Below are 20195 nucleotides of genomic sequence, written 5' to 3'. Positions count from 1 at the left end.
TTGTAGGATTTTTTATGAATTTATTTGCAAATTATGGTGGAAAATAAGTATTTGGTCACCTACAAACAAGCAAGATTTCTGGCTCTCACAGACCTGTAACTTATTCTTTAAGAGGCTCCTCTGTCCTTCACTCGTTACCTGTATTAATGGCATCTGTTTGAACTTGTTATCAGTATAAAAGACACCTGTCCACAACCTCAAACAGTCACACTCCAAACTCCACTATGGCCAAGACCAAAGAGCTGACAAAGGACACCAGAAACAAAATTGTAGACCTGCACCAGGCTGGGAAGACTGCATCTGCAATAGGTAAGCAGTTTGGTTTGAAGAAATCAACTGTGGGAGCAATTATTAGGAAATGGAAGACATACAAGACCACTGATAATCTCCCTTGATCTGGGGCTCCACGCAAGATCTCACCCCGTAGGGTCAAAATGATCACAAGAACGGTGAGCAAAAATCCCAGAACCACACGGGGGGACCTAGTGAATGACCTGCAGAGAGCTGGGACGAAAGTAACAAAGCCTACCATCAGTAACACACTACGCCGCCAGGGACTCAAATCCTGCAGTGCAAGACGTGTCCGCCTGCTTAAGCCAGTACATGTCCAGGCCCGTCTGAAGTTTGCTAGAGTGCATTTGGATGATCCAGAAGAAGATTGGGAGAATGTCATATGGTCAGATGAAACCAAAATAGAACTTTTTGGTAAAAACTCAACTCGTCGTGTTTGGAGGACAAAGAATGCTGAGTTGCATCCAAAGAACACCATACCTACTGTGAAGTATGGGGGTGGAAACATCATGCTTTGGGGCTGTTTTTCTGCAAAGGGACCAGGACGACTGATCCGTGTAAAGGAAAGAATGAATGGGGCCATGTATCGTGAGATTTTGAGTGAAAACCTCCTTCCATCAGCAAGGGCATTGAAGATGAAACGTGGCTGGGTCTTTCAGCATGACAATGATCCCAAACACACCGCCCGGGCAACGAAGGAGTGGCTTCGTAAGAAGCATTTCAAGGTCCTGGAGTGGCCTAGCCAGTCTCCTGATCTCAACCCCATAGAAAATCTTTGGAGGGAGTTGAAAGTCCGTGTTGCCCAGCGACAGCCCCAAAACATCACTGCTCTAGAGGATATCTGCATGGAGGAATGGGCCAAAATACCAGCAACAGTGTGTGAAAACATTGTGAAGACTTACAGAAAACTTTTGACCTGTGTCATTGCCAACAAAGGGTATATAACAAAGTATTGAGAAACTTTTGTTATTGACCAAATACTTATTTTCCACCATAATTTGCAAATAAATTCATTAAAAATCCTACAATGTGATTTTCTGGATTTTTTTTCTCATTTTGTCTGTCATAGTTGACATGTACCTATGATGAAAATTACAGGCCTCTCTCATCTTTTTAAGTGGGAGAACTTGCACAATTGGTGGCTGACTAAATACTTTTTTCCCCCACTGTATTTATCGACGATAATATTATTTTTAATTGTCTGTATCTATCGATTTTGATTCCAAATACATTTTATTTAGTCAATTGTATCAAACCGTTATGGAAGGAGGTATCACACAGATGACAGAATAGATATGAATACAGTATATATTTAGCATTTACTGGGGTGGGAGGGGAATAAGATTTTTTTTTTAAAGAGAGTATTCTCCGGACCCCTCCAAAATCCCCAAATAAAAATACTGACACAGTAACATATTATGGATAGGCATGTAACACAAGCCAGGTGTCTATGTGTGATACAGTAGATTAGGGCAGTTTCAAGCATTTTGGGGGCCCTAAGCGAGATTTGCCCACCTCGTGGAAAAAACAATTTAGTGGCCCTCCCTCACGGTGGCGGAGAGAAACATTTAGAGCTTTAATGTTAATGTCCTGCAATTTTACTCATTTTGCCATGGGGCGGAGAGAACTTTGCATTTATAAAGCTAATTTCCTGCAATTCTACACATTGTGTCATGGGGTTGAAATAATACAATTCAGTTTTAAAAGCTAATTTCCTACAGTTCTACACATTTTTCCATGACTTATGCCATGTTCATTTGATATCTGAGTGAGAGTGACTAACAAAATCATTTGGGGCCCCCTGGATGTCAGGGCCCCTGGGCAGTAATTTAGCCATTGCTACAAGGCTTAGATAGCTGGCTAGACTAACTTGCATAGCAATCTATCAAATGTAGCTGACATGGGCTAATTGAGTGACTGTCAGTGACATAACAAGAGGAAAACTGCTTATGCAGAACCACATTTAGAAACTGCACGTTGTGTATTCTACTTTCCTAAGTAACAGTAACTTGAGACCCCAACTGACGTTTTTTTGGTGTGGGGGGGGCCTCTAGCGGCCACTTATGTCTCTTATGACTAGAAACGGCACAGCAGTAGATGTATTAGATACTTATTCACAGTACCATGTTGTATGATAAATAAAGGACATCCTACATAGAAGAGTATTTCTGTGAGACATAGCTATAGAAAGCCAGTGGTGTAGTTTCATTGTGCCTGCAGAAAACTGTACAACCCATCCGGCTGGGCTGAGGTTGCTGGTCTGTCGGGGATTGAGCTGTATACGTGGTACGCATCAGACTAGAGAAAATAAACAGACAGTTTAACTTCAGTCCTTTGAATCTACAATATTGTACATGTAAATGTGTATACTAAGATGTAACATCAATCTGAAACTGAGAGTCGTTCACAATCACCAAACACAGTGGATGATTCTGAACTTACATTGTCGTTTTCAGATGACTGTCCATTTTCTTCAAAAGGGCCTGTACAACACAGAGGGAAACTAAGTTAGAGTTTGTATGTATGTATGTACGTACGTATGTATGTACTTATATATGTATGTATGCGTGTGTGCGTGTGCGTGTGCGTGTGCGTGTGTGTGTGTGTGTGTGTGTGCGCGCGCGTCAGTGTGGGTGTGGTACTGCGTGTCACTTTGCTGTGCTTAATGTCACTTCCCACTTCTCCTCCTGACTCAAACCATCCTGTAGACTTACAGCTCTATTCTCATGCTTTCAAGATGCTCTAACACATTATTTTATGTACAGTGAGGGAAAAAATTATTTGATCCCCTGCTGATTTTGTACGTTTGCCCACTGACAAAGGCATGATCAGTCTATAATTTTAATGGTAGGTTTATTTGAACAGTGAGAGACAGAATAACAACAAAAAAATCCTGAAACACGCATGTAAAAAATGTTATAAATTGATTTGCATTTTAATGAGAGAAATAAGTATTTGACCCCTCTGCAAAACATGACTTAGTACTTGGTGGCAAAACCCTTGTTGGCAGTCACAGAGGTCAGACGTTTCTTGTAGTTGGCCACCAGGTTTGCACACATCTCAGGAGGGATTTTGTCCCACTCCTCTTTACAGATCTTCTCAAAGTCATTAAGGTTTCGAGGCTGACGTTTGGCAACTCAAACCTTCAGCTCCTTCCACAGATTTTCTATGGGATTAAGGTCTGGAGACTGGCTAGGCCACTCCAGGACCTTAATGTGCTTCTTCTTGAGCCACTCCTTTATTGCCTTGGCCATGTGTTTTGGGTTATTGTCATGCTGGAATACCCATCCACGACCAATTTTCAATGCCCTGGCTGAGGGAAGGAGGTTCTCACCCAAGATTTGACAGTACATGGCCCCATCCATCGTCCCTTTGATGCGGTGACGTTGTCCTGTCCCCTTAGCAGAACCCCCCCCCCCAAAGCATAATGTTTCCACCTCCATGTTTGACGGTGGGGATGGTGTTCTTGGGGTCATAGGCAGCATTCCTCCTCCTCCAAACACGGCGAGTTGAGTTGATGCCAAAGAGCTCGATTTTGGTCTCATCTGACCACAACACTTTCACCTAGTTCTCCTCTGAATCATTCAGATGTTCATTGGCAAACTTCAGACGGGCCTGTATATGTGCTTTCTTGAGCAGGGGGACCTTGCGGGCGCTGCAGGATTTCAGTCCTTCACGGCGTAGTGTGTTACCAATTGTTTTCTTGGTGACTATGGTCCCAGCTGCCTTGAGATCATTGACAAGATCCTCCCGTGTAGTTCTGGGCTGATTCCTCACCATTCTCATGATCATTGCAACTCCATGAGGTGAGATCTTGCATGGAGCCCCAGGCCGGGGGAGATTGACAGTGCTTTTGTGTTTCTTCCATTTGCGAATAATCGCACCAACTGTTGTCACCTTCTCACCAAGCTGCTTGGCGATGGTCTTGTAGCCCATTCCAGACTTGTGTAGGTCTACAATCGTGTCCCTGACATCCTTGGAGAGCTCTTTGGTCTTGGCCATGGTGGAGAGTTTGGAATCTGATTGATTGATTGCTTCTGTGGACAGGTGTCTTTTATACAGGTAACAAGCTGAGATTAGGAGCACTCCCTTTAAGAGTGCGCTCCTAATCTCAGCTCGTTACCTGTATCAAAGACACCTGGGAGCCAGAAATCTTTCTGATTGAGATGGGGTCAAATACTTATTTCCCTCATTAAAATGCAAATCAATTTATAACATTTTTGACATGCGTTTTTCTGGATTTTTTTGTTGTTATTCTGTCTCTCACTGTTCAAATAAACCTACCATTAAAATTATAGACTGATAATTTCTTTGTCAGTGGGCAAACGTACAAAATCAGCAGGGGATCAACTACTTTTTTCCCTCACTGTATAACTTATATACATACAGTGGGGAGAACAAGTATTTGATACACTGCCGATTTTGCAGGTTTTCCTACTTACAAAGCATGTAGTGGTCTGTAATTTTTATCATAGGTACACTTCAACTGTGAGAAACGGAATCTAAAACAAAAATCAAGAAAATCACATTGTATGATTTTTAAGTAATTAATTTGTATTTTATTGCATGACATAAGTATTTGATCACCTACCAACCAATAAGAATTCGGCTCTCACAGACCATTTTTCGTTTTTCTTTAAGAAACCCTCCTGTTCTCCACTCATTACCTGTATTAATTGCACCTGTTTGATCTCGTTACCTGTATAAAAGACACCTGTCCACACACTCAATCAAACAGACTCTAACCTCTCCACAATGGCCAAGACCAGAGAGCTTTGTAAGGACATCAGGGATACAATTGTAGACCTGCACAAGGCTGGGATGGGCTACAGGACAATAGGCAAGCAGCTTGGTGAGAAGGCAACAACTGTTGGCACAATTATTAGAAAATGGAAGAAGTTCAAAATGAAGGTCAATCACCCTCGGTCTGGGGCTCCATGCAAGATCTCACCTCGTGGGGCATCAATGATCATGAGGAAGGTGAGGGATCAGCCCAGAACTACACGGCAGGACCTGGTCAATGACCTGAAGAGAGCTGGGACCACAGTCTCAAAGAAAACCATTAGTAACACATTACGGCGTCATGGATTAAAATCCTGCAGCGCACGCAAGGTCCCCCTGCTCAAGCCAGCGCATGTCCAGGCCCGTCTGAAGTTTGCCAATCACCATCTGGATGATCCAGAGGAGGAATGGGAGAAGGTCATGTGGTCTGATGAGACAAAAATAGAGCTTTTTGGTCTAAACTCCACTCGCCGTGTTTGGAGGAAGAAGAAGGATGAGTACAACCCCAAGAACACCATCCCAACCGTGAAGCATGGAGGTGGAAACATCATTCTTTGGGGATGCTTTTCTGCAAAGGGGACAGGACGACTGCACCGTATGGAGGGGAGGATGGATGGGGCCATGTATCGCGAGATCTTGGCCAACAACCTCCTTCCCTCAGTAAGAGCATTGAAGATGGGTCGTGGCTGGGTCTTCCAGCATGACAACGACCCGAAACACACAGCCAGGGCAACTAAGGAGTGGCTCCGTAAGAAGCATCTCAAGGTCCTGGAGTGGCCTAGCCAGTCTCCAGACCTGAACCCAATAGAAAATCTTTGGAGGGAGCTGAAAGTCCGTATTGCCCAGCGACAGCCCCCGAAACCTGGAAGGATCTGGAGAAGGTCTGTATGGAGGAGTGGGCCAAAATCCCTGCTGCAGTGTGTGCAAACCTGGTCAAGACCTACAGGAAACGTATGATCTCTGTAATTGCAAACAAAGGTTTCTGTACCAAATATTAAGTTCTGCTTTTCTGATGTATCAAATACTTATGTCATGCAATAAAATGCAAATTAATTACTTGAAAATCATACAATGTGATTTTCTGGATTTTTGTTTAAGATTCCGTCTCTCACAGATGAAATGTACCTATGATAAAAATTACAGACCTCTACATGCTTTGTAAGTAGGAAAACCTGCAAAATCGGCAGTGTATCAAATACTTGTTCTCCCCACTGTACATGCTTACTGATGTGACTACATCAGACCAAAATCCAAGCCTAAACAACAAATAGACTAACCTGATGGTATAGATGTGGATGGTACAGAAGTGATCAGGCTGTAGATCCTTACATTCTCTGAATCCACCTGGAGGAAAGAGAGAGAGATCGATCCATATTATCCCTCAGTCTGTCTGTCTGTCCGTCCGAAAACAAGTATGTATCTCTATCCAAGGTTATTATTTTTGCTGTACTTACATCTTCATTTGCAGATACCTGCACAGGACCTGCATGTCAACAAGAGAGACAAAGCCACAAGTAAGAGGTTGTGTGTGTGGGGGTTGGGGTGGGGTGGGGTCAGAAGAAGTGAAAATAACAGAGCTTGATGTCACTTCACACTTCTCCTCCTGACTCAAACCACCCTGGTGACTTTCATCTCTGTTCTCACACTCTTAAGATGCTCTGACTAATACATGTTAAGTTAGTATGGTTGGCATTGAGTGACCAAGTGTTATTGTGCTGGGGGTCCCAAATTCACGTCCCAGGTCAGGAAGACAGGGACAGAAGACATTCTGTTACAAACTCACCTGAGGGCAAAAACGTGGACGGTACAAAGGTGATGAGAGAATTGATCCCAGCATCCCTTGAATCCAACATGCCTGCACTGCTCACAGCTCCCATCCCCAAATCATCTAGAACAGATACTAAATGAAAATGTAATTACAATATGTGTTTGTACATGTATGTGTGTAGTTGTGTTAGTAGTGTGTGCAGTGTTTGATGTTTTCTTGGAACATACATCGGCTGTGATCATCCTGTCTGGCTGTAGGGCTATACAAAATACAATTATAAGAAGGTTGTGGTAAGAACATCTCATCATGGACAATACAGAACTAAAGGTTGATAGAATCTGCATCATAAAATATCCACAAGGGGAATTCTTACCTCTGGGAATAGTTTTTCTCTGAAAAACAAATTAGGCTAAATTAATTTGATTGATTATAGCCTAACCTATACAATATGACCAAAAGGAGTTGATAGATTAACCCATGTCAAAGGCACTTACATTCAAATGAGAAAGGAAAATGCTTGCAAATTTTTTGTTATGCAGAATCAGAAGTACTCACTGGTCCTCCTGCAGAGACAGACAGCTGTCAATCCCATCAGGAACACACCCACTCCAGAAGCCATACCCACTGCTGCCTGCCATAATTGCACCGCTGTTTGGTGACATGATGACATCAGGAGAGGTCATTATCAAATCAAATCAAATTGTATTTGTCACATACACGTGTTTAGCAGATGTTATAGCGGGTGTAGCGAAATGCTTGTGCTTCTAGCTCCGACAGTGCAGTAATATCTAACAATTACGCAACATATACCCAATACACACAAAAAAGTAAGGAATGGGATTTAAGAATATATACATATATGGACAAGCAATGACAGAGCGGCATGGACTAAGATACAGTAGAATATTATAGAATATAATGCAGTATATACATATGAGATGAGTAGTGCAAGATATGTAAACATTATTAAAGTGACTAGTGTTCCATTTCTTAAAGTGGCCAGTGATTTCAATAGGCAGCAGCAACCTCTAATGTGCTAGTGATGGCTATTCAACAGTCTGATGGCCTTGAAATAGAAGCTGTATTTCATTCTCTCGGTCCCAGCTTTGATGCACCTGTACTGACCTCGCCATCTGGATGATAGCGGGGTGAACAGGCAGTGGCTCGGGTGGTTGATGTCCTTGATGATCTTTTTGGCCTTCCTGTGACATCGGGTGCTGTATGTGTCTTGGAGGGCGGGTAGTTTGCCCCCGGTAATGCGTTCGGCAGACCGCACCACCCTCTGGAGAGCCCTGTGGTTGTGGGCGGTGCAGTTGCCGTACCAGGCGGTGATACAGCCCGACAGGATACTCTCAATTGTGCATCTGTAAAAGTTTGTGAGGGTTTTAGGTGATAAGCCAAATTTATTCAGCCTCCTGAGGTTGAAGAGGCTCTGTTGCGCCTTCTTCACCACAAACAAAGGAGATGATCGTGGACTTCAGGAAACAGCAGAGGGTGCACCCCCCTATCCACATCGACGGGACCGCAGTGGAGAAGGTGGAAAGCTTCAAGTTCCTTGGCGTACACATCACCGACAAACTGAAATGGTCCACCCACGCAGGAGAGGTTATTTTCCTGGCACCACACTCCCAGAGCCCTCACCTCCTCCCTGTAGGCGGTCTCGTCATTGTTGGTAATCAAGCCTACTACTGTTGTGTCGTCTACAAACTTGATGATTGAGTTGGAGGCGTGCTTGGCCAAGCAGTCATGGGTGAAAAGGGAGTACAGGAGAGAGCTGAGCATGCACCCTTGAGGGGCCCCAGTGTTGAGGATCAGCGAAGTGGAGATGTTGTTTCCTACCTTCACCACCTGGGGGCGGCCCGTCAGGAAGTCCAGGACCCAGTTGCACAGGGCGGGGTTCAGACCCAGGGCCTCGAGCTTAATGATGAGCTTGGAGGGTGTAGTGTATTAAGATTATGACTTTGTTAATGGTTTTAAGTGGAACCTGAGAGGATGTTTATTTTAGTGTCAAGAGGGAATGTTTTAGTGTGACGCCACATACAACAGACAGGAAGTGTGTGTTGTAGACAGGGGATTGGACAGTAGAGGGAGCCACCCATATCTTGGGAAGATTATATATACTGGGTAAAAACGAAGAAGAGGTTAGAACAGGCATATTATCTTTGGACACTGTTCTCCAGCCCGGCAGGGTCTGTAAACTTATGCTGACATCTTGTGATATAAATAAAACTTATAATCAAAGTACAGCCTAAGCGGACTCTTTGTTTGACAGCAATAATTACCAGCATTGACGCGGTACTACAAGGGTACTATGGTGTTGAATGCTGAGCTATAGTCAATGAACAGCATTCTTACATAGGTATTCCTCTTGTCCAGATGGGATAGGGCAGTGTGCAGTGTGATGGCAATTGCATCGTCTGTGGATCTATTGGGGCGGGAAGCAAATTGAAGTGGGTCTAGGGTGACAGGAAAGGTAGAGGTGATGACAGAGGTGAGTGCTACAGGGCGATAGTCATTTAGTTCAGTTACCTTTGCTTTCTTGGGTACAGGAACAATGGTGGCCATCCTGAAGCATGTGGGAACAGCAGACTGGGAAAGGGAGAGATTGAATATGTCCATGAACACACCAGCAGCTGGTCTGCACATGCTCTGAGGACGTGGCTAGGGATGCCGTCTGGTCCGGCAGCCTTGCGCGGGTTAACATGCTTAAATGTCTTAATCACGTCGGCCATGGAGAAGGAGAGGCCACAGGCCTTGGTAGTGGGCCTCGTCAGTGGCACTGTGTTATCCTTAAAGCGGGCGAAGAAGGTGTTTAGCTTGTCTGGAAGCGAGACGTCGGTGTCGGCGACGTGGCTGGTTTTCTTTTTGTAGTCCGTGATTGTCTGTAGACCCTGCCACATACGTCTCGTGTCTGAGCCGTTGAATTGCGACTCCACTTTGTCTCTATACTGATGTTTTGCCAGTTGAATTGCCTTGCGGAGTAAGTAGCTATACTGTTTGTATTCTGCCATATTCCCAGTCACCTTGCCATGGTTGAATGCGGTGGTTCGAGCTTTCAGATTTGCGCGAATGCTGCCGTCTATCCACGGTTTCTGGTTAGGGTAGGTTTTAATAGTCACAGTGGGCACAACATCACCTATACACTTCCTGATAAACTCCGTCACCGTTTCAGTGTATATGTCTAAATTATTTTCGGAAGCTACCCGGAACATATCCCAGTCCGCGTGATCAAAACAATCTTGAAGCGTGGATTCCGATTGGTCAGACCAGCATTGAATAGTCCTTAGCACGGGTACTTCCTGTTTGAGTTTCTGCCTATAGGAAGGGAGAAGCAAAATGGAGTCGTGGTCAGATTTGCCGAAAGGAGGGCGGGGGAGGGCCTTATAACCATCCCGGAAGTTTGAATAGCAATGGTCGAGGATTTTAGCAGCGCGGGTACAACAGTCGATATGTTGATAGAACTTTGGCAACTTCCTCAAATTTGCTTTGTTCAAATCCCTGGCTACAATAAATGCAGCCTCAGGATATGTGGTTTCCTGTTTGCATAAGGTCCAGTGAAGTTCTTTCCGAGGGCCGTCGTGGTATCGGCTTGAGGGGGGATATACACGGCCGTGACTATAACCGAAGAGAATTCTCTTGGGAGATAATACAGTCGGCATTTGATTGTGAGAAATTCTAGGTCGCGTGAACAGAAGGACTCGAGTTCCTCTATGTTACTACAATTACACCATGAGTCGTTAATCATGAAACACACACCTCCGCCCTTCTGCTTCACGGAGAGATATTTATTCCTGTCTGCGTGATGAACTGAGAACCCATCTGGCTGGACCGATTTCGACAGAATATCCCAAGAGAGCCATGTTTCCTTGAAACAGAGTATGTTACAGGCCTTGATGTCTCTCTGGAAATAAATCCTTGCCCGTAGTTCGTCAACTTTGTTAACCAATAATTGAAGATTAGCAAGTAGAATACTTGGAAGCGGTGGGTGGTGTGCGCGCCTCCTATGTCGGACCAGCAGGCCGCTCCGAGTGCCTCTCCTCCGCCGGCGATGTTTTGGGTCAGCCGCTTGAATCAGTTCAGTTGCCCTGGGTAGAGCAAACAAAGGATCTACTTCGGGAAAGTCGTATTCCTGGTCGTAATGCTAGTGAGTTACCGCCGCTCTGATATCCAATAGTTTTCCCGGCTGTATGTAATGATGCAAAAAAATTTCTGAGCTAATAATGTAAAAAATTATACATAAAAAAAACAAAATACTGCAACGTTTCCTAAGAGCTACTCACGAGGCCGCCATCTTCGTCGGCGCCAGGAACAAACCTGGCGCTGACGAGAAAAGACAGGTAGTCAGCTAAACATTTTACATTTACATTTCAATCTGTGATAGAACATTTTATGTTTGTGCTTTTCTAATAGACAATTCAACTGGGTTCATGCAAGTGACTGATTGATCGTGCATGGGAGGAATCCTCACTATCAGTATAAGCAATTTGTCAGTACGCCCAAAACATTGTTTGGAGAACAGAACGGGGTGTCTCAGTTTCAAGGTCTCAGCTTGAAGAGAAGAAGCCTCGTGAGGTATTGGTTGGTCACATGCATGAACCAAATATTAATGATGAATTAATGATGAGTAAGTAATAACCTAAATCATGCAAATATAACTTGTCTGTGTAAGCAGTATATAAGAGAACTAACGGGACTGCCCCGGCGCAGCTCCCAACCGACGTGTACTATGGTGCATTAAGTTTGTTGGAACCTCTCCAGCTTGCTGATAATAAAGAATGATTATTTTAATATTGATTTCAGGTGTCCCTGGTGGTAATTTCCACGACAAGTCATTTAGCAGACGCTCTTATCCAGAGCGACTGACATTACTGCATTCATCTTAAGATAGCTAGGTGAGACAACAACATATCACAATCGTAGCAAGTACATTTTCCCTCAACAAAGTAGTTATCAGCAAAGTCAGCGCTCTCCTGTACTCCCTGTTCACCCATGACTGCGTGGCCAAGCACGCCTCCAACTCAATCATCAAGGTTGCAGACGACACAACAGTAGTAGGCTTGATTACCAACGATGACGAGACCGCCTACAGGGAGGAGGTGAGGGCTCTGGGAGTGTGGTGTCAAGCATCAACAAAACAAAGGAGATGATCATGGACTTCAGGAAACAGCAGAGGGTGCACCCCCCTATCCACATCGACGGGACCACAGTGGAGAAGGTTGGAAGTTCCTTGGCGTACACATAACCAACAAACTGAAATGATCCACTCACGCAGACAGTGTGGTGAAGAAGGCGCAACAGAGCCTCTTCAACCTCAGGAGGCCGAAGAAATTTGGCTTATCACCTAAAACCCTCACAAACTTTTACAGATGCACAATTGAGAGCATCCTGTCGGGCTGTATCACCGCCTGGTACGGCAACTGCACCGCCCACAACCGCAGGGCTCTCCAGAGGGTGGTGCGGTCTGCCAAACGCATTACGGGGGGAAACTACCCGCCCTCCAAGACCCATACAGCACCCGATGTCACAGGAAGGCCAAAAAGATAATCAAGGACATCAACCACCCGAGCCACTGCCTGTTCACCCCGCTATCATCCAGAAGGCGAGGTCAGTACAGGTGCATCAAAGCTGGGACAGAGAGAATGAAAAACAGCTTCTATCTCAAGGCCATCAAACTGTTAAATAGCCATCACTAGCACATTAGAGGCTGCTGCTGCCTATTGAAATCACTGGCCACTTTAAGAAATGGAACACTAGTCACTTTAATAATGTTTACATATCTTGCACTACTCATCTCATATGTATATACTGCATTCTATTCTATAATATTATTCTGTATCTTAGTCCATGCCGCTCTGTAATTGCTTGTCCATATATGTATATATTCTTAAATTCCATTCCTTACTTTTTTGTGTGTATTGGGTATATGTTGTGTAAGTGTTAGATATGACTGCACTGTCGGATCTAGAAGTACAAGCATTTCGCTACACCCGCTATAACATCTGCTAAACACGTGTATGTGACAAATAACATTTGATTTGATTTGATTTAGCAGGAAAAGACAAGTGCATTTTTGCTGTGGGATTACTCAATAAGGATACTTACCCAAAACTCTTTTCTGACCGTTTGAATTCACAACACTGTCTGTGGAGCTTTGACCTCCTGTTCACATGCAAGAGAGAGACGGTTTGTTAACAGTTAACACACATCACAACTTAGTAAATACCAATAAACTAAAATCGTGTGGCCACACTCACTTTCAGTTGGACTCTTTGGGGTGTCAGATGTCAAAGTAGGACTAACAGTCAAATCTGGTGCAAAGCAAAGTCATTGGATCTGGTTATACAATAAGGTATCTTAATAGGATTATTTAATCAATCCAATAACTACCTCTTTTCTAGAAATTAGGCAAATTTGTGATCGGGAAAAAAAATAAAAAAACCTGGGTAAGATAAAGGAAGTCCATTTGTTTCAGTTTTGCTAACTAAAGATGACCAACACACCTGATATAGGATTCACTGCTGTGCTGGGGGCAAAAGGAGAGGTCAAACCTGGTGAGAAGAGATGGGAAGAAAAATGTATATTTGTTTCATATAAAATACACTTTTATTTGTCACATGCGCCGAATACAACAGGTGTTACAATACAACCTTACCGTGAAACGCTTACTTACATGCCCTTAACCAACAATGCCGTTTTTTTAAAGTAAGAAAATATTTGCTAAAACAGTTATACATATGTTAAAATAAACGAAAGTACCACAATAAAATAACAATAATGAGGCTAATACAGGAGGTTATTGAGGTAATATGTACATGTAGGTAGGGTTAAAGTGACTATGCATAGGTAATAAACAGCGAGTAGCAGCAGCGTGAAAAAGGGGGTCAATGCAAATAGTCTGGGTAGCCATTTGATTAACTGTTTAGCAGTCTTATGGCTTGGGGATAGAAGTTGTTAAGGAGCCTTTTGGACCTTGACTTGGCACTCTGGTACCGCTTGCCATGCGGTAGTAGACAGAACAGTTTATGACTTGGGTGGCTGGAGTCTTTGACAATGTTTAGGGACTTCCTCTGACCCCGCCTGGTATGGAGGTCCTGGATGGCAGGAAGCTTGGGGAATAGGCGTTGTCGTGCCTTCTTCCCGACTGTCTTGATGTGTTTGGACCATGATAGTTTGTTAGTGATGTGGACACCAAGGAACTTGAAGCTCTCGAACCCGCTCCACTACAGCCCCGTCGATGTGAATGGGGGCGTGCTCGGCCCTCCTTTCCTGTAGTCCACAATCAGCTCCTTTGTCTTGCTCACATTGAGGGAGAGGTTGTTGTCTTGGCATCACACTGCCAGGTCTCTGACCTCCTCCCTATAGGCTGTCTCATCATTGTCGGTGATCAGGCCTACCACCATTGTGTCGTCGGCAAACTTAATGATGGTGTTGGAGTCGTACGTGACCACGCAGTCGTGGATCCAGTTGCAGTGGGAGGATTTTAGGCCCAGGGTCCTTAACTTATTGATGAGCTTTAAGGGGAACTATGGTGTTGAACGCTGAGCTGCAGTCAACAAACAGCATTCCCACTTAGATGTTCCTTCTGTCCAGGTGGGAAAAGGCAGTGTGGAGACCAATAGCGATTGCGTCATTTGTGGATCTGTTGGGGCGGTATGTGAATTGTAGTGGGTCTAGGGTTTCTGGGATGTGGTGTTGATGTGAGCCATGACCAGCCTTTGAAAAAACTTCATGGCTACAGACGTGAGTGCTACGGGGCAGTATTCATTTAGGCAGGTTACCTTGGCGTTCTTGGGCACAGGGACTATGGTGGTTTGCTTGAAAGTCAGGGAGAGTGTCACACCCTGGCTCTGGGACTCTATATGTTGAGCCAGGGTGTGTATATTCTATGTGTTGTGTTTCTATGTCGGGATTCTAGTGTTGTATTTCTGTGTTGGCCAGAGTGGTTCCCAATCAGAGGCAACGAGTGTCAGCTGTTGCTGGTTGTCTCTGATTGGGAGCCATACTTATAGAGGCTGTTTTCCCACATTAGTTGTGGGATCTTGTTCCTTTTGGGTTATTCCGTGTTGTTGTGTTTAACCTTTGGACGTCACGGTATCGTTTATTGTTTTGTTCAAGTGTTTACTCTCTTTCAATAAAGTATGTTCGTTCATCATGCTGCGCCTTGGTCCACTCTCTCTAACGATCGTGACAGAAGATCCCACCATACCAGGACCAAGCAGCGTGTCCAGGAGCAGGCGGCCTGGACATGGGAGGAAGCGCCGGGAAAGGAGCTGGAGAAGTTGGCGATGGCCCAGGTGGGCAAATCGTGGTCCTGGGAGGACATGCTCGGGGGCAAAGGGCCATGGGCTAAGATTAAGGCCCTGGCGAGAGAGGAGCAACGGCGTCAACAGTGTCGTCATCGGACAGACGAGAGGCAACCCCAGAAAATTTTTAGGGGGGGGGCACACGGCATGGGCGACTGGGCAGCAGGAGGCTGCCACAGGGCGAAATGGGAGACGAGGAGAGAAGGCCACCGGGTTACGGGAGCCATTGGTGAGAGAAGGGAAGGAAGTTGTAGAGGCACGGCGAGAGGTACTGAGGTGTATTGCCAGTCCGGTCCGGCCCGTTCCTGATCCCCGTTTAAGGCCAGTGGTGTGTGTTCCCAGTACGGTCCGGCCTGTTCCTGTTCCTCGCACCAAGCCTACGGTTCGCGTCGCCAGCCCGGCCCGGCCTGTTCCTGCTCCTCGCACCAAGCCTACGGTGTGCGTCGCCAGCCCGGCCCGGCCTGTTCCTGCTCCTCGCACCAAGCCTACGGTGTGCGTCGCCAGCCCGGCCCGGCCTGTTCCTGCTCCACGCACCAAGCCAGGGGTGCGAGTCGTCAGCCCGGTCCGGCCCGTTCCTGCTCCACGCACCAAGCCAGGAGTGCGCATCGTCAGCCCGGTCCGGCCCGTTCCTGCTCCACGCACCAAGCCAGGGGTGCGAGTCGCCAGCCCGGTCCGGCCCGTTCCTGCTCCACGCACCAAGCCAGGGGTGCGCATCGTCAGCCCGGTCCGGCCCGTTCCTGCTCCACGCACCAAGCCAGGGGTGCGCATCGTCAGCCCGGTCCGGCCCGTTCCTGCTCCACGCACCAAGCCAGGGGTGCGCATCGTCAGCCCGGTCCGGCCCGTTGCTGCTCCACGCACCAAGCCAGGGGTGCGCATCGTCAGGCCGGTCGGCCCGTTCCTGCTCTACGCACCAAGCCAGGGGTGCGCGTCGTCAGTCCGGCACAACCCGTGCCTGGGTCACCGGTGCCTGGTCAGGTACCGGTCAGCTGCTCCACACCGGAGCTTAAGCAATCCGCTCCTACGATGTCCAGTCCAGCTCCAGCCAGCGGGGCCAGACCGGATCAGGGGCGCTACAGGGGGATTATTGGAGGGTGGTGGGCGAGCCCAGAGCCGGAACCGCCTCCGAGGAGGAATGCCCACCCAGCCCTCCCCTGGTTTGTTTATGTTTAGATGCGGTCGCAGTCCGCGCCTTTAGGGGGGGGTACTGTCACACCCTGGCTCTGGGACTCTATATGTTGAGCCAGGGTGTGTATATTCTATGTGTTGTGTTTCTATGTCGGGATTCTAGTGTTGTATTTCTGTGTTGGCCAGAGTGGTTCCCAATCAGAGGCAACGAGTGTCAGCTGTTGCTGGTTGTCTCTGATTGGGAGCCATACTTATAGAGGCTGTTTTCCCACATTAGTTGTGGGATCTTGTTCCTTTTGGGTTATTCCGTGTTGTTGTGTTTAACCTTTGGACGTCACGGTATCGTTTATTGTTTTGTTCGAGTGTTAACTCTCTTTCAATAAAGTATGTTCGTTCATCACGCTGCGCCTTGGTCCACTCTCTCTAACGATCGTGACAGAGAGGATGAAAATGTCAGTGAAGACACTTGCCAGTCGGTCAGTGCAAATCAAATCAAATCGAATTGTATTGGCCACATGCGCCGAATACAACAGGTGCAGACATTACAGTGAAATGCTTACTTACAGCCCTTAACCAACAGTGCATGCTCTCAGTACACGTCCTGGTAATCTGTCTGGCCCTGCAGTCTTGTGAATGTTGACCTGTTTAAAGGTCTTACTTACATCGGCTACGGAGAGCGTGATCTCACAGTCGTCCGGAACAGCTGGTGCTCTAATGCATAGTTCAGTGTTGCTTGCCACGAAGCAAGCATAGAAGGCATTTAGCTCGTCTGGTAGGCTTTCGTCACTGGACAGCTCATGGCTGGGTTTCCCTTTGTAATCCGTAATAGTTTACAAGCCCTGCCATATCCGACGAGCATCAGAGCCGGTGTAGTAGGATTCAATCTTAGTCCTGTATTGATGCTTTGCCTATTTGATGGTTCATCGGAGGGCATAGCGGGATTTCTTATAAGCGTCTGGATTAGTTACCCGCGACAGTTAGTCTTGAAAGCGACAGCTCTAGCTTTTAGCTCAGTGCGGATGTTGCCTGTAAACCATGGCTTCTAGTTGGGATATGTACGTACGGTCACTGTGGGGACGCGTCGTCGATGCACTTATTGATGAAGTCGGTGACTGTGGTGGTATACTCCTCAATTCCATCGGATGAATCCCGAAACATATTCCAGTCTGTGCTAGCAAAACAGTCCTGTAGCTTAGCATTCGCGTCATCTGACCACTTCCGTAATGAGCGAGTTACTGGCACGTCCTGCTTGAGTTTTTGCTTGTTAGCAGGAATCAGGAGGATAGAATTATGGTCAGATTTGCCAAATGGTGGGTCGAGGGAGAGCTTTGTACGTGTCTCTGTGTGTGGAGTAAAGGTGGTCTAGAGTTGTTTTCCCTCTGGTTGCACATTTTACATGCTGGTAGAGATGAAGTAAAACAGATTTAAGTTTTCCTGCATTAAAGTCCCCAGCCAATAGGAGCGCTGCTTCTGGGTGAGCATTCTCTTGTTTGCTTATGGACTTATACAGCTCGTTGAGTGCGGTCTTATTGCCTGCATCGGTTTGTGATGGTAAATAGACAGCTATGAAAAATATAGATAAACTCTCTTTGTAAATATTGTGGTCTTCAGCTTATCATGAGATCCTCTACCTCAGACGAGCAAAACCTCTAGACTTCCTTAATATTAGAGATCGCGCACCAGCTGTTATTGACAAATAGACACAGACCACCACCCCTCCTCTTACTGGAAGTTTATTGTTCTGTCTTGTCGATGCACGGAAAACCCAGCCAACTGCATATTATCCATGTCCTCGTTCAGCCACGACTCGGTGAAACATAAGATAGTGGGACAGATGGTAAAGGCGGATTATCCACTTGCAGACTAATTCTCACCAAGCATCCGGATCTGCGGCCCCTGTATCGGCGTCTCCTCTTCATGCGAATGATGGGGCCTGGTCCGAGAGGAGATGTCAATCTTTCTCCTCCAATTCATTAAAGAAAAAATCTTTGTCCAGTGAGTAAATGCTGTCTGATAAATGCTCTACATTGGGTGTCACTCTAGTATGGAACTGTGAAATGCAGGGATTGGGGCATGACCTGAACTGGGATACCATTTGGGAAAATATATTTGTTACCTCTAAAAACCCAGCACACCAGCTTATACATTATAAGGTTACGCGTAGAAGTTATGCAACCCCATTTAGATGTTTTAAGATGAAGCAGATTCCTACTCCAATATGTGATAGATGCCGTATGAATGCTGTTGAAACACTAATGCACATGTTCTGGTCACATGTTTCAGATTTCCTTCCAAAAATTATGTTTCCCTGTGAACAAAGATCCACTTTTATTTTTGTTGAATGATGACTCTTCCTTTGTACTGCAACTGGTTCAGAAAATAAGCCATTATGCGAGGTTAAAAGCAGCAAAAAATGTTATCCTTAGTGTTTGGATTACCCCTACAATCCTCTCGCCTCAAACATGGTTATCATATTATCAAGATATTGTTCGTATAGAGCGATCAGCGGCCGTGATAAACAAAGCTCGGGCAAATACAGTTGATGCATGGGATGTATTATGCAAAACTCTATCAGATATCAACAACTCTTGACCAAGCAGTGGACCTACATGGTAAGGGAGTGGGGGGACGACATTTTATTTTCTGAGAATAATATAGAATATTTTTTTTTGTAAACTCTACTTCCTTCCTGTAAATGTCATATTGTGCACTCAAATAATTGACTCCTGACAGTATGTAAATAGTTTATCTTATGTTAGTGTTGTCATGTCTGCTAATATTTGTAACATGATCCTGCCTTGTGTGCTGTATAAGGTGAAATAAAAATCAAATGTTGATCACAAAAAAATAAACAGACCCTTGACATAAGGTAAAAGTGGAAACAGTATTTGAGCGCCCACTCCAGAAGCCACACCCACTGCTGCCTGCCATAATTGCACAGATGTTTGGTGACATTGGAAAGGTCATTAACTTGTATTCCCAGGGTCAATATTACATCTCAAGATTTGATCAAAATTTAAATTATGAGGTTGTCTCATTTGTGTGAGAAAAGACAGGTAGTCAGCTAGAGAAGGATACTTACCCAGAACGCTTTCTGTGGAGCTTTGACCTCCTGGGCACATGCAAGAGAGAGACTGTTTAATAACAGTTAACACACAACACAACTTATTACGCCACTAAACTAAAATCGTTTGGCCACTTTGGGGTATCAGTTGTCAAAGTAGAACTAGTAGTCCAACCTGGTGCAAAGCAAAGTCATTGGATCTGACTATACAAAAATAAAGATATCTAAATGGGTTGATTTAATTAATTAAATATCAACTTCATTTTTTTATCAGGGTGATAGATTAATTATTAATGACTAATTATTACACCCTGAAACTGTGTATAATGTGTGAGTGTAGGACCAGTAAAGGCTATGGCATTGAGCCACTATTTAGCAATGTGAGTAAGAGTCAGGCCAGACAACAAAGACAACTGAGAAACTAAGATAAAGAGGCCTCCCAATTTAGGGAGGGGAGAAACTGTTATGAAAACATGGTGCAGAATATTGTGAGAACGGCAATAACTGAGTAAAGCAGGGAGTAGGATATGTGTGTGTGTGTGTGTATGTATGTGTGTATGCATGTGTGTCTTTATTCATTAACTTGGTGAAATTGATTTGAGGACTTGCTAAAATATTGAAAAGTAGCAAATTGATCAATGCGTAGCCATTTTAAGTGAAATGTGGGGTTGACTGTCAGGAATTATCAAGATTACATTGTGAGGATAGACTCCTCCGTAAAGTATGAGATAATTCTGGGGGACTAGTCAACCTGGTGGTGGGTCCGTAATGATTCACGGTAATAGGCCATTACCAAAAGAAACTACCCGGTGTTGAAATAGAAGGAACTATTAAAAGTACACCTATGGGTTGTAACCTGTAA

At 45.3% G+C, this 20195-nt stretch overlaps 1 protein-coding gene and 1 long non-coding RNA gene across 2 annotated transcripts; both read right to left on the bottom strand.

Moving 5' to 3' along the window:
• Nucleotides 1-1467: 1467 nt before the first annotated feature.
• On the bottom strand, nucleotides 1468-7227 carry LOC123491618. Its single transcript, XR_006661490.1, has 5 exons — nucleotides 6857-7227; nucleotides 6528-6556; nucleotides 6351-6417; nucleotides 2734-2774; nucleotides 1468-2589 (listed from the first exon to the last, which is right to left on the bottom strand). It is a non-coding gene; the product is annotated as an uncharacterized LOC123491618 (long non-coding RNA).
• Nucleotides 7228-7382: 155 nt separating this feature from the next.
• On the bottom strand, nucleotides 7383-19410 carry LOC121574642. Its single transcript, XM_041887181.2, has 5 exons — nucleotides 19352-19410; nucleotides 13342-13389; nucleotides 13096-13149; nucleotides 12944-13000; nucleotides 7383-7489 (listed from the first exon to the last, which is right to left on the bottom strand). The coding sequence occupies exons 1-5, from the start codon at nucleotides 19389-19391 to the stop codon at nucleotides 7383-7385; spliced, it is 306 nt and encodes a 101-aa protein (XP_041743115.2). The 5' UTR covers nucleotides 19392-19410.
• Nucleotides 19411-20195: the final 785 nt, after the last annotated feature.

Source organism: Coregonus clupeaformis, chromosome 10 (genome assembly GCF_020615455.1).
Source record: "Coregonus clupeaformis isolate EN_2021a chromosome 10, ASM2061545v1, whole genome shotgun sequence".
Taxonomy (NCBI): domain Eukaryota; kingdom Metazoa; phylum Chordata; class Actinopteri; order Salmoniformes; family Salmonidae; genus Coregonus; species Coregonus clupeaformis.
Note: the sequence above shows the minus strand (reverse complement) of the source record. Positions and strands in the feature narration are given on the sequence as shown.